This window comes from Carcharhinus amblyrhynchos, chromosome 7, assembly GCF_965287045.1.
Source record: "Carcharhinus amblyrhynchos chromosome 7, sCarAmb.v2.hapA, whole genome shotgun sequence".
In the NCBI taxonomy this organism is placed as follows: domain Eukaryota; kingdom Metazoa; phylum Chordata; class Chondrichthyes; order Carcharhiniformes; family Carcharhinidae; genus Carcharhinus; species Carcharhinus amblyrhynchos.
Genome location: NC_137330.1, coordinates 80,792,760 through 80,806,852, shown reverse-complemented (window position 1 = coordinate 80,806,852; position 14,093 = coordinate 80,792,760). Strand labels below are relative to the sequence as shown.

The 14,093-nt window shown below is 38.7% G+C and overlaps 1 protein-coding gene across 5 annotated transcripts in view; it reads left to right on the top strand.

The window, feature by feature from the left end:
• The window catches only part of fbxl4 (F-box and leucine-rich repeat protein 4), a 97,513-nt gene extending 85,509 nt beyond the window's left edge, over nucleotides 1–12,004 (top strand). For 3 of the 5 annotated variants that reach the window (XR_013887025.1, XR_013887027.1, XR_013887026.1), the window contains exons 7-9: nucleotides 416–728; nucleotides 9,712–10,165; nucleotides 11,108–12,004. Coding sequence is in view for 1 of the 5 variants with exons in the window: in XM_080192653.1 (XP_080048779.1) it covers nucleotides 416–728; nucleotides 9,712–9,875 (477 nt within the window). In the remaining 4 variants the exon portion in view is untranslated. Of the gene's footprint in view, nucleotides 1–415; nucleotides 729–9,711; nucleotides 10,553–11,107 lie in introns of those variants that run through there. The other 2 variants (XR_013887028.1, XM_080192653.1) reach the window with 2 other exon arrangements.
• The last annotated feature ends 2,089 nt before the right edge of the window (nucleotides 12,005–14,093 follow it).

Below are 14,093 nucleotides of genomic sequence, written 5' to 3'. Positions count from 1 at the left end.
TCATTTTAATGACCCCCCTCCCCCAATTTGAAAGTCTGTTTGACAGCGCATATTGCCACCTTCCATGGAAAGAACAATTATTTAGAGATCATTTTGTTACCTTCCTACCATGATGTGTATTGCCATCTGAACAACAGATTGGTAGAATAAGCCGAGGGCCACTCTTACTACAAATCATGTCAGTGAAGATAATTTCTTATTGAGAGGAAAAGCACATTTGATTAGTTTGGCATTGGCAGAGCAAGTGTTGGCTGTATTATATTATTTGTACAGTGCACACCCTTGCATAAATCCCCAAAATTGCCTTCATGGAAGTGCATTTTCTTTTGTCAGAACACAGTTCCTAAAGAGCATGAAAAACAGTTACCCAAATGAGATTTGGATCACTATTGATTGTTGACCTTCTGCTGTCTAGGTTGATGACTATGACCTTGTGGCTAGCATGATTGGTGCCAAGTGTAAAAAGCTACGATCGCTAGATCTGTGGCGATGCAAAAATATCACAGAAAATGGCATCGCTGCTATAGTATCTGGCTGTCGGCTCCTGGAAGAACTAGACCTTGGGTGGTGCCCGACGTTACAGAGCAGTACAGGATGCTTTATAAAGCTTGCTCGCAAACTACCCAACTTACGCAAGATCTTTCTGACAGCCAATAGATCTGTCTGTGACACAGATATCGAGGAGCTGGCCGCAAATTGCCCTCGTCTGTTCCATGTGGATATATTAGGTAAGGAAATAATTTAGCAGACTGACTTGTGAATGTAATTTGGAATTCTGCATCTTTCATAAAACAAAAAATGGTTAGATTTCAAAAATGATTGCAAAATATGTTTTCCCTTGTAAGTCAGTTTCCAGTTTCTTGGTCACACCTGTTGAATTCTTTCAGAAAGCATTCATCTTTCATTTACTAAGCTCAGTATCAACCAGGTGTGTACTGCCCCACTGAAATTGGACACATGATAAATATTCATGCTATGGTAAAGTTTCCAGGAAAAGCAGAAAGATCTCGACTTTTAAATGAAAGTTTTATTTTAGTTTCTGATCCAGCTTCCAATCTATTTTTATATATTCTGAATTAGAAAACCAGGAATTCATTATGTCTGATCTTATGCCTAATCTCTGTACAATAAAATTAAGCTGGTTTGTATTCTTTGCAGTTTGTGACATTTTGAATCGTGCTTAGAGACTACAATGTTATTTTAAAGCAACGCGGTTCTTGGTTATAATCCTCCCCTCCCCCATCCCTAATATACTGAGGGAAATACTCTTATTAATTAAATGAATGTTATCAGTAAAACTGATAATCCCCTGCCTCCAAACACCCTAAGCAGCAGCTGTGTGCCAGTAGGGCAGGGTGGATACGAATGATAGTCTTACTAACCTTTGTTTCTTGTTAACTTAGTGTTATGTGACCTGCACATAGCAACATTCAGGAAACTTCCACCAATGAAGAGAAATGAGCTTTGTCCACTTATACTGTGTTCACAAAAGATGCCTTCCTCAAAAAAGTCAGAAAAGACAAGCGTGTTAAATATCAAACACCTTTTCCTGCTAACGTCTGGAGCTGTATGTCATGTAGTACAAAGCATTAGTGAACTTCATTGAAGTCAGTCCAGTAGCAAGGCACACTATTTCTTGACTCTATTTTAGTAATTTAAAGCAGCATTTCAAAAAGAAGCACCCCATTCCTCTTCAGCTCAATATGTTGCGTAAAAATAAACAAAAATCAAACTTGACCAAAAGAAATCTGATTCCTCTCCAGTTCTACATTTGTGTATATATATATATAAAAAACATACCTGTACTATAGCTCATATAGACAAATAATGAATTGCCACAAGATCAAAAAATCCAGAGCGAGGACAAAGTAAACTTGAGCACATGTATAATTTAGAGCAATGTTGCCCAGTGAGACTAATTGGGGATCCAGATGTCACTAATTGCATTTCTGATTAGTAAATGAAAAAGACTAATAGACACCTATCTTGAGCATACGATCCTAATACCTAAATTTGTACAGTACTTTAATGTTTTTGGAAATTTATTGGTAAAATAGTATGTCAAAAAGCAGAACATACAAGTTTTCTCTTTTTACTGTGTCTTGGTTATTGCTTATTGGTCACCTATTAAAATGATGTGTAAGAGAGATAAATATGCCACACTGCAGCACAGTAGAAGCAACAGCAACATTATATGGACAAGGGAGTTATCATCATGATCAAGCCGACCAACTGGAATAACCAGTCCAGACCACCAGAAAAAAACCTAGTCCATCCAATAGTGAGCAGCTCCTGTGGAGACACCAGAGTAAAGGGCAAGCAGCATCTACACTTTCTGGATGATATACAGGGATGGATATGGAAGGTATCATGTGAATCAACACTTTCAGCAATCACTCTGGATTAAGACAGAAAACACCACTCTGAGAATGCCTGGACAAAAGCCTAGGAGATGTATAATATGTTGGGGTAAAGACTAACATTTCAGTGGTGGTACTTTTTATGCCTGTGCATTAGCTCTTAGTGATTTATGTACATGTGCACCTAAGTCCCTTTGTTCATTCACAGCACATAACATTGATTTAACATATCTGCAGTTTCTTTATTATCCATTATAGTTTTGCCTGCATCTATCTGATTTTCTGCATCTTTCTTTCCAATTTCATTCCTTATTTTGCAGTTTGCTTTCATATCCTTATGTTTTTTCATATTCCCCCTTTTGTATTTTTTTTGTATTCTTTTGTGGCCTTTCATCACTCCATTTGCTGGATTTCCACTTTTTGCATTTGGGTAAATCTTTTTTTTTGCATTTGGGTAAACCTTTTCTTTTAGCTTGAAACTGTTTCATAACTCGTTTTCTTCCTCAACCACACAAATGGATATTTTGTTTTTTTCAGAAATGTCTTGGACATATTGCATCGGTCATTTATTTGAACGCTTTGCATTGTTCGTCTGTTGGTTTATCCATTGATGGTTAAGCCTAGTTTGTCGTGTTTAATTTATTTTCTGTCCGTCCAAAGTTTATTTTCTTAAATTTGAAACCTGGGGAAGCTAAGATGAAATTCAATCATTTATGGTCACTCTTTGCAAGATTCTCTCTCACCATCGGATTGTTAACTAATTCAGATTTGTTATTCATCATCAAGTCTTGTATTAGTTTCTTTATTTAGTCCCATCATAATAAAATGCTTTGAAAGGCTAGTCATGGCATAAATCAATTCCTACCTCCCAGACCGCCAGGATTCACTGCAGTTCACCTACTGCCACAACAGATCCACAGCGGACGCCATCTCCCTGGCCCTACACTCAACCCTTGAACACTTAGATAACAAAAACACCTATGTTCATAGACTACAGCTCAGCCATTATTCTGATGACACTCATCTCCAAACTTCATGGCCTGGGGCTTGGCTCCTCACTCTGCAACTGGATCCAAGACTTCCTAACCCACATCCCGCAGTCAGTAAGGATAGGCAACAACAACACCTCCATGATCATCCTTAACACTGGTGTTCCGCAAGGCTGTGTCCTCAGCCCTTACTATAATCCTTATACACCTATGACTGTAAGACCAAATTCCCCATCAACTCAATTTTCAAGTTTGGTGATGACACCATCTAGTTGGTCGGATCTCAAACAACGACGAGATGGAGCACAGGAAAGAGATAGAGAACCAGTCCTGGGCCCACTAATCGTATTTTAATTTTATTAAAATCCCCCCTGCATACCTAATGCAGCTCTATGCCCATTTCTAGCACAGGGCTGCCGATGCCAGAAATCTGGCGCTGAGAGAGGTGCTCAGGGCTGGACACCCAGTGCGGATCACGCTAATCCAGCCCCCCTGAAATCTCCCAGCCTTCTGTGCTAAAAAATTAGCACAGCAGGATGGGAGAGTCGCCTCCTGTGTGTGTGTCTGTGTGTGTGAGTGAGAGAAAGGGATGTTTGGTTAAATGAAATCTATATTTCATCTATTTTCTTATTCCCTTTCAATGAGAATTTAATGTGGCAAGTACTGTCATCAGTAAAATAAAGACAAATTGCGATTCTGCCTTAAAACAATGTAAACTTTGAGCTAAACTGAGTAAAAACAATTTGAATTATTCATCCGCATATCTTTCAAAATTATTAGTTTGTGTTTGTAATTGAATACTGCTTGTAATATTCAACAGGAAGGGATTTTGCAAATATTTTTCACCAACAACAATGTCCGTTGGTTTTAATATTTAGCTGCTAGCAAAATAAACTGTTACTAGGAAGAGGGGAAACTTCTTCCAAACTCTAGTTGCACACGAGGGATTCCTGGAGAAGATTTTTAGAAATCAATCATGGATGATGGATGAATGGAAGTAAAGATGATGTGTTTACACAGTGCACTTTAAAGTGGCTTTCTTCAGTTTTGTTAATGAGAAATGCTGCACAGTCATGCAGGTAGAAGGCACAGCACTGTTTGCCTCTGGGGAATCGAGTTAGTCTATATAGCACTGCTTTGAAGTGGCAATACATGAACATTTTTAGCCCGCTAACCTCTCAATATTGCTGCAAATCAAATATTTTTTCTATTAAACATACTCAAATATTCATTAGTTGCAATTTTTCCCACTTGTACAGTTCTGCGGCACTAAGAAATAAAAAAGGAAATGAGTGTACTTAGTATGCAAAGGTATGAATGTCAATGCAGTGATTATATTTTTACTGTTGTAGTTTGCGAAAATATTTAAACAAAGGTGCAAGAGAAATTATTTTAAAATTTCTGACTTTACAATGATTACATTGAACTGCCAACTTAAAATGATAGTGTACTCAAAAAAGTTACAAACCAAATCATTTGGGAAACATTGCAATTTGTATGTGCTTACCAACATCTTCATCTTGTGCACTATCTTGTCAGTAATCTAAATGCAGGGCTCTATTTAACAGGTATAGATGCTCTAGCCAAAGACAAGTGCATATTTCATAGCAGGGCAACTGAAAAGGTTATTTATGCTGTGATGATGTGGATTGTCCATTCCTTACTTGTTATTCTGGGGTATTTACTTGGGTCATTGTATTTATCTTGCAAGTGTGGGACCATTTTTGCAACTGTGGGATAGTATTCAGTGCTTTTTAATTTTACAGAATTGAAGCATTTTACTTGTAAATTTTAGAAGGCATTAATCAATTGTCATTAAGTTTAAGAAAAATTTCATGATTGAAATGTGTGTGGTTGTGATGCCCACCCCGTGCATGTGCCCCCAGCAAGACATTTCTTTATCAATTTCAAAGATTTTTTTCCTTCTCTTTCTTTTCTGCCTTCTTTCATTCCTGTCCTCTCACTTTCTGAAAAAAAAAGACTTGTTGCACTGTCGGAGGTCAACTTCATTCTTTCTCATGTTGTTTCTTTGTTCCTCATGTTGTCCTTGATGTTGTTCCTTTGTTTAAGAAGGGTAGCAAGAATAATCCAAATTATTACAAGGTGGTGAGCCTTACATCAATGGTAGGGAGAGGATTCTTCGAGACAGGATTTATTCCCACTTGGAAATAAGTGGACGTATTAGTGAGAGGCAACATGGTTTTGTGAAAGGGAGGTCATCTTATGAACTTGATTGAGTTTTACGAGGAAGTGACAAAGATGATTGATGAGGGTAGGGCAGTGGATGTTGTCTACATGGACTTCAGTAAGGCCATTGACAAGGTCCCTCATGTCAGACTGGTGCAGAAGGTGAAGTCGCATGGGATCAGAGGTGAGCCGGCAGGGTGGATACAAAACTGGCTCGGTCAAAGAAGACAGAGGGTAGCAGTGGAAGAGTGCATTTCCAAATGGAGGGCTGTGACACGTGGTGTTCCTCAGGAATCAGTGCTGGGACCTTTACTGTTTGTAATATATATAAATGATTTGGAGGAAAATATAACTTGATTAGTAAGTTTGTGGACGACACAAAGGTTGGTGGATTTGCAGATAGCGATGAGGACCATCAGAGGATACAGCAGGATATAGATCAGTTGGAGACTTGGGTGGAAAGATGGCAGATGGAGTTTAATCTGGACAAATGTGAGATAATGTATTTTGAAAGGTATAATACAGATAGGAAATATACAGTAAATGACAGAACCCTTCAGAGTATTGATAGGCAAAAGGATCTGGGTGTATAGGTACGCAGGTCACTGAAAGTGGCAATGCAGGTGGAAAAGGTAGTCAAGAAGGCATACAGCATGTTTGTCTTCATCAGCTGAGGTATGGAGTTTAAAAATTAGCAAGTCATGTTGCAGTTTTATAGAACCTTAGTTAGACTGCACTTGGAATATAGTGTTTAATTCTGGTTGCCACACTACCAGAAGGATGTGGAGGCTTTGGAGAGGGTACAGAAAATATTTACCGAGATGTTGCCTGGCATGAAGGGTATTAGCTATGAGGAGAGGTTGGAGAAAGTTAGTTTGTTCTCACTGGAGCGACAGAGGTTGAGGGGAGACCTGATAGAAGTCTACAAGATTATGAGAGGCATGGACAGGGTGGATAGTCAGAAGCTTTTTCCCAGGGCGGAAGAGTCAATTACTAGGGGGCATAGGTTGAAGGTGCGAGAGGCAAGGTTTAAAAGAGATGTACAAGGCAGATTTTTTACACAGAGTGGTGGATGCCTGGAACTTGTTGCCGGGGAAGGTAGTGGAAGCAGATACAGTAGTGACTTTTAAGGGGCGTCTTGACAAGTACATGAATAAGATTGGAATAGAGGGATATGGTCCCCAGAAGGGTAGGGTGTTTTAGTTAAGTCGAGCAGCATAGCAGGTACAGGCGTGGAGGGCTGAAGGACCTGTTCCTGTGCTGTAATTTTCTTTGTTCTTTGTTCCTTGATCTATACTTCAAGGTCTATACTTCATCTGAACTTCCCTTTCCCCTTCAATTTCTGAGCTTTTAAAGCTGAAACTTGGCATTTCCTATACACTATTTCCTCATTGACTACATCTTGCCTTCTATTTTACCCAAATCTACTGGTGATCTGTACTATGGCTCTGAACTCTTTCCTTACTTTTCTTTGTAGACATTACTCCTTTATGTAATTCTTAATAATCCAGAGCATTCAAGCGTTACCAAAATTGTCAGAATATACCGGGTAATTTATTAATACAACGTAAAGCAACCAAATCCCATTTGGTATTGCCTTAGCTCAAATCTCCTTACTTATTCAGTGCATCCAACATCTTTCATAGCCATTTACACAGCAGTTCTTCCACCTTTGCAGTTTACAATTATTTATTTTGTAAGAAAACAGTGTTTAACCTACATCTTATGAATTTCCAATTTAAAACATTTTTTAATTAACCAAACTGCACCATATTTTAGGAAGGATGTGAAAGTCTTAGGGAGAGGATCGGCAGGTCCAAGAGAATGGTTTTAGAGATGAGAAACTTCAGTTGTGTAGATAAATTGGAAAGGTTGGGGTAGTTCTCCATGGGAAGAGAAGGCTGAGTTAGATTTGATAGAGGTATTCAAAATCAGAATTGAGGGGACTGGACAGAGTAGATTGAGAGAAACTGTTCCCATTCCGGAAGAATTGTGAATCAGAGGGCACAGTGTTAGGGTAATTGGCAAAAGAAACAACAGATACATGAGGAAAACTTTTCCACACAGTAAGTGGCTTGACCCAGAACGCACTGTCTGAGAGTGTGGTGGAGGCAGGTTCAACCGGGGCATCCGAGAGAAAATTGACTTATTATCTGAACAGAGGAATGTGCAAGGCTACGGGGAGAAAGTGGGGAATTATGAGTCACACAGACATGTCAGGCCAAATGGCCTTCTGCTATACTGTAACCATTCTATTATTCTATACCAGTAGTCATGAGAGTATGCCCCAACAGTCTATAATAAAGAATCTTGGAAGATGATAGATTAGATTATCCATTCAGCTTGGTATTGCAAAAAAAGGCTTTGGTTTTCATGGACATGCAGTTGGAACATACTCTCCTCAATCTCATTGCATTAATTGCCCTCCATAATTTTAAGCAGACATATATTTAATCAGAATAGATGCACCCTGACAATGTTAGCAATGAATTTCACCGGTTCCCTTGTCTGCTGGACAAATTTTTGATTTGATTTGATTTTTCTGTTTTTCTATAATGAGCTCCTGTGACCATATTTATTATGGACACTGCCTATCCCATGATGTATTTGCATCAACCCTGGTGAAGATGCAGCACAGTGGTTAACATACTGCCTCACAGAGCCAGAGACGCAGGTTGGATCCCAGCCTTGGGTCACTGTTGGTGTGGAGTTTGCACATTCCCCTTATGTCTGCGTAGCTTTCCTCCAGATGCTACGGTTTCCTCCTACAGCCCAAAGATACGGACTAAGTGGATTGACCATGGAAAATGTGTGGGGTTACAGGAATAGAGTAGGGGAAAGGGTCTGAGTAAAATACTCAGAGACTATACTTCAGAGAGTGGATACAGGCTTGATGGACCAAATGGCCTCCTACTGCACTATAGGGATTCTATGATATATCATCGTTAACAACATAAGGATGCTTGGTGCTATAACTGGTAGGATGGTATCATTAAATTGTGAATACTTTAGATAGATTGTTCATACTATAAATATGCTCATAGGAATCTGTAATTGAAATATAAAAACGAGAACTAAATATATTGACTTTAAAGTGAGGACTGAAGTATGCGTGCATTGGTCTAGTTAGCACTCCCTGCCTCTAACCCAACTTTATCTGAAGACTGAATTTTCCCTTGGCTCCCCCTCTACAGTGCCATAAGAGATAATTTAGTGATATCTGAAATAATCTCAGGAAACCGGTGAGTGATTTCAGACAGAGTGGAAGAAGCTAGTTGAACAAGTTTTGGGGATACTTGAATGAAGCATTTACTCAAAAATTTTTAATTGTTCTGTGAGACACAGGCATACGGGTTGTGCTGCAACGGTTTGTCATTTCCAGTCATGTAATCTGAGTTGAAGAATACATTTTAAAGTTCAGAAACCTTAACGTATAAAATGAATCCGGAATGTTCCGCACAGTTTCAAACCTGTATGTTGCTTAGACAGCAGCCAAAAGACTCTTAAATTGGATAGGATAAATCACCATCCCACTGGAATTTAAACAAAAATTTATTTTGTAAACTAAAAGCATTGCATTGATGAAGCTTATATTCCCTTAATTGTCGCAGATTTACGGATGATCTAATTGATGATTAAAGGACATGGTGGAGTAAATATAGAGAAACAACTTCAGTGGGGGCGAGTGCAGAACAAGGGAGTCTAACCTTAAAGTTGCAGCTTGACCCATTCAGGGGTATTGTTGGAAAGCACTTGTTTGCACAAAGGATAGTGGTAATCTGCAAACCTCACCCCTAAATTGTCAATTAAAAATTCTTGTTAGACAAAGGTATTCGGATTTATGGAACCAAGGCTGCTAAATGGAGTTAAGATGCAGATCTGTCATGATCAAATTGATTGGTGGTACAGGCTCAAAGAGCTGAATGGTCGTTTCCTCTTCCTACATTCCTATTACCTCTCATTGGGAGTTTATGCTCTGTTATTGATTTTACTATGACACTTGATAGCTAATTTGCTCCCCAATAAACTAGGCTTTATAACAATGTTAGAATTGAAAGAAAAATGTTGTTATAGATTCAACTTTGAGATATTTTTCTGGGCTTATTTTGTTGCACATCAAATAACCCCTTGAGACTGTTCAACCTGTAACTTATTCTCCTTGAATTTTCCTATAGGAACACGAATGGTGAGCCCTGGGGCCTTACGAAAGCTGCTACAGTTCTGTAAGGAGCTCTGTCTGCTAGACGTTTCCTTCTGTTCCCAGATTGATAGTCGAGTGGTGCAAGAACTGAGTGCCAACTTTCCAAATGTGTCAATTAAGAAGAGTTACACCCAGTGACCCAAGCTTACTGTTTCTCCTTGCCCAAAGTGACTAATCAGTTCTCTTGTCCTGTTTTGGTTTCTGGGGTTTAACAAAATGAATCTTAATTCAAAAGCTTAATTCCTTTGCCATTTGGCACCATTCCCACTGCAGTCCTTCATTCTGGGAAGATGCCAAAAGGTGTAATTATTGCAGTCGATGCAGAGTTGATCTGGGCTCTCACAACTAAATTAATGATGACAATGTGAAATGAATGAGTTAAAGTGGAGGTTTGCAAGGAACCGGACATGAGTTTTTCTCATCACTCAGTAAGTACATAAAGATAATGTACAGTAAACAGATCTGTCTTTAATTGTATTTTTACTACCATATATTGCTTCAGTAAAAATTAAAATAGCTGAGGAACTTCCTCCTTCCTCAAACATATATTTTTTAAATGCCACAAGATTTTATACTTCCCAGTTATGGAGTAGTTTAATAGAATGGGTGTGAAGCAGAGTGAATAGAAAGGAAGTTTAGACAGAAGGTGGTGGTGCATTGTTTGAAAGCTTGCATTGAGAATCTGTTTTGCATTCTGACAATTAGATTGTTCACTGAGCAAAGTATCTCAAGAATGGTGTGCCTGCTACAAGTTAAAACTTCCAGTGCACATTATAGTGCTGAAGATGAAACATCTTGGTGCATCGTCAGCTGACCCCCCCCCCCCCCAAGTTGAGGATGACGTCTACTCAGGGTCGCTAGTTTTTATCATAGGATTTCATGTGATTGAACAGGCCAGTTTCAACTTTGGGCACATGGGTTAGGAGGTTCCATGCGGTAGTGGGATCCAGAGTGCAAGATTTGCTTCCTTTTCTTTCCCCCCTGCCACTCTTGTGCCTCATCATTAAGATGCTGGGAACTCGAAGCGTGATACAACTTGATGGACAAATTATATTCTGAACGACTGGTGGTAAGCTCCAGTCATTTAAGTCAATGCTGCCATGCTTCAAGGCGAACATTAGTACTTTCATTATCCCCCGCTGGAACGTGGCCATTTGAGAGTTGAGTTGATATGGCCAAACTTTTAATCAACTTTTGACGGAAATCTTTTGAAAGGTGACTACACTGATATTTCACACCACATTATCCCTGTACAGAATTCTTTTACCCATGTTGTGGGATCGAATGCTTTAGAACAGTAAATTTATGCATGCTACCTTTTTTCTTGACAATGCTTGAAAATAAGTTTGATTTTCTTTATTTTAATGCAGGTAGAAAAACCTGATGCAAGATTAGAATACAAAGAATTTGAGTTAAAGATATGAAATGTATTCTTAGATAATCTGAAATGTTTATTTCGTAATTATTTAGTTAATATTTAAAAAGATGCAGGCTCGGTGTCTCAAAACTGGCTATCTGAAAATCCATGATGTCTGAGAATTGGACATTTTTTCAAAGCTGTAATCACCTGACTTTTCCCCTTCACTGATATCTTTCGTCTAACTGTAAGGCTGGAAATTCCTTGGAGCTTCTCCCATCCCACCATCAACATGTCATTGAAGTGCAGCAGGAACCCCATTTACAGAACTACTGCTATGCTTCCAGCGATGTAACACTGACGGATCTAAAGCAACTCCACAGAATTGCCTTGGCTGGTTTTGCAGCATGGACTCTTGTTTCTTTCAAAGTTGCCCTTTGCAATTCTTACTTGGAAAAACATACTGTCAACACACTGCATAACTTACCTGGCCCGAACTGCTTTATTCAAAAACCAGCAAGCTCCAAAATTTGGTATGGGCCATGTACTAAGATTGCTGGTTTTAGAGTAAGAGAACTTTACAGAAAGAGCTCCTTCGGCCCAACAGGCCTGTGCCAACCATCAAGCACCTAATCCCACTTTCCATCACTTGTCTGAAACCTTGTATGCTATAGCATTTCAGGTGCTCATCTAAATGCTTGTTAAATGTTGAAGTGTTCCCGTCTCTACCACCCTTTCAAGCAGTGAATTCCAGATTGCTAACACCCTCTAAACTGTCTGCCCTTTACCTTAAATCTATGCCCCCTGGTGGTTGATCCCTTAGTAAGGGGAAAAGTTGCTTCCTATCTACCCCATCTGTGACCCTTATAATTTAGTACACCTCAATTAGCAGCTCCCCCCCCCCCCCCCCCCCCCCAGCCTTCTGAGGAAAACAACCCCAGCCTAACCAGTCTCTCTTCATACCTGAAACACCCCAGCCCAGGCAACATGCTGGTCAATTTCCTCTTCACTCTCTCTTCTGCAGTGAGATATTGTATCTGTAATTTCTATTTTGATTCTTCCTTCCCATTTTGATTATGGGTGAAAATATATTTTGCAATGGATAAGAGTTACTTAGAACTTGAATGCTATATAAAATTATAGTTATGCCAGCATTCGCTAAATCAGGAACAAATTTTGACTTTAAAAGAATGGCTCCAGTCAGGAGCAAAATACTGTGGATGCTGGAAATACTTGGCAAGATAGGAGTCATCTGTGGAGGGAGATGTTTCAGATCAATGCTGAGAGGTCATCGACCTGAAATGTTAACTCTGTTTCACTCTTCACATGTGCTGCCTGACCTGCTGAGTATTTCAAAAATATTCTGTTTTTATTATAGCTTAAATCAGGGATTTACTTATCAGATTTACATATGTGTATATTTGTTTTGAAAAGACAGTTTTCACTGAATATGGACTTATTTGCACAATAAATTAAATAAATGTGAAATATTATTTAATATATATCTTGACCAACCTCTGATCTCCTGTATAATGCTCAGGTGTTAATTGCCCAATTTTTCCACAAAGTCCTCAGATTGTGGACAGTTATTTAAAAGCAAAGTCAAGAATACCTCTAAATGAAGATAAAACAGCAATCCTGTTTCAGATCACTTCCTGATGCCTGTTTTGTTTACAATCCATGTTGTTTTAGTTCAGGTGGGTTTTTCCTTGTCTGACAGCTGTTGCCAGTGTGAATGGTAATGTGGTCCTTTGTGTATTTAATCTCTGATAATACTCACACAAGAGAATTAAGACTGTCATCATGCAAGTGCAGGTTTATGAAAGAACTAAACTGAAATCAATTTCTGGGAAATTCAAAATAATGCCCACAGGTATTTAGATGACCCACTGAAGTCATGTTGTAATGACTTTAAAATGTAGTGGTAAGAGTATATGATGACATTTACATGCTATTTTTAAATTACCGGTAACCTTAAATTCTCAGCAGTGTATATAAAGTTGACAAAAAAACTTCTCGGCCTCTTGGTTAAGATCAAGTGTAGTATCGACATGCTGCGCTTGATTGAAGTCATTAGGTTACATTTCAGCTTCTTTTGAAGCAATTTTTTAAAGCAGCATCTCGGCCTTTTGGCTAAGATGCAAATTAGATCAAGCCTTGGAGGTGGAGCTACACCTACTCCAATCAGCTTGGATCATGTAGGTCAAGCCCAAGACAGGAGGGAGAGCCCTGTCTTGTCAGCTTGGATTGGGAATGTCCTAACTTGTTGGGACTCTGAATTGGCTTTAATTTGACTTGATTGGGCCGGAATAACATTTTTTAAAAAAAGTTGACAAACATATTGAACTATTTTAAAAAAGAACTTCCCTTCCTGCAATGAGTAATGTTTTGCACATAATGCTAATAAGAAATTGCCACCAAAATGCTTTATAATTTACTTACCGTTAAAAACAATAGAAATGAAGAAGGCAGGAAAACTGTTTTGTCCCAAAATGTTAACTTCTTTCTACACCTGCTTGTACCAATTGTACTTTGAATGTGAGTCACCAATACAGATACTTAAAAGAACAGTCTTCTGCATTCATTTTCTTAAAATATGTTTCCAGGTTTCAAAATATTCTGTCAAATGTCTTGTTTAAATGTTACTGTAAGGTACAGTATTTTGGAAATCTATTTAGTTTGTGTAAAGTATTGGATTGCAATCTGTTTTCTAAGCCAAGTACATATTGTTGACAGCTATAATTTTCTTAGATCTGCTGTTTGCATTAAGAAAAAATGACTGGTCTATAAAGCTGGATCTTTACAAATAATCAGCATTAATTTAGTTACTTTGCTAACTTAAGGTGTTCTCTCACCGCCTCCCCCTCCCCCCCACCCCCCCCTCCACCCCCCCCTTGGAAGATATGTGCAAATCTTGAGCAGAATAAAGAATTTACGATATAACAGGATGCTGATTTTAATCCTACAAATGTTTTTGCAATCTGTGGTGTGGAAATGAG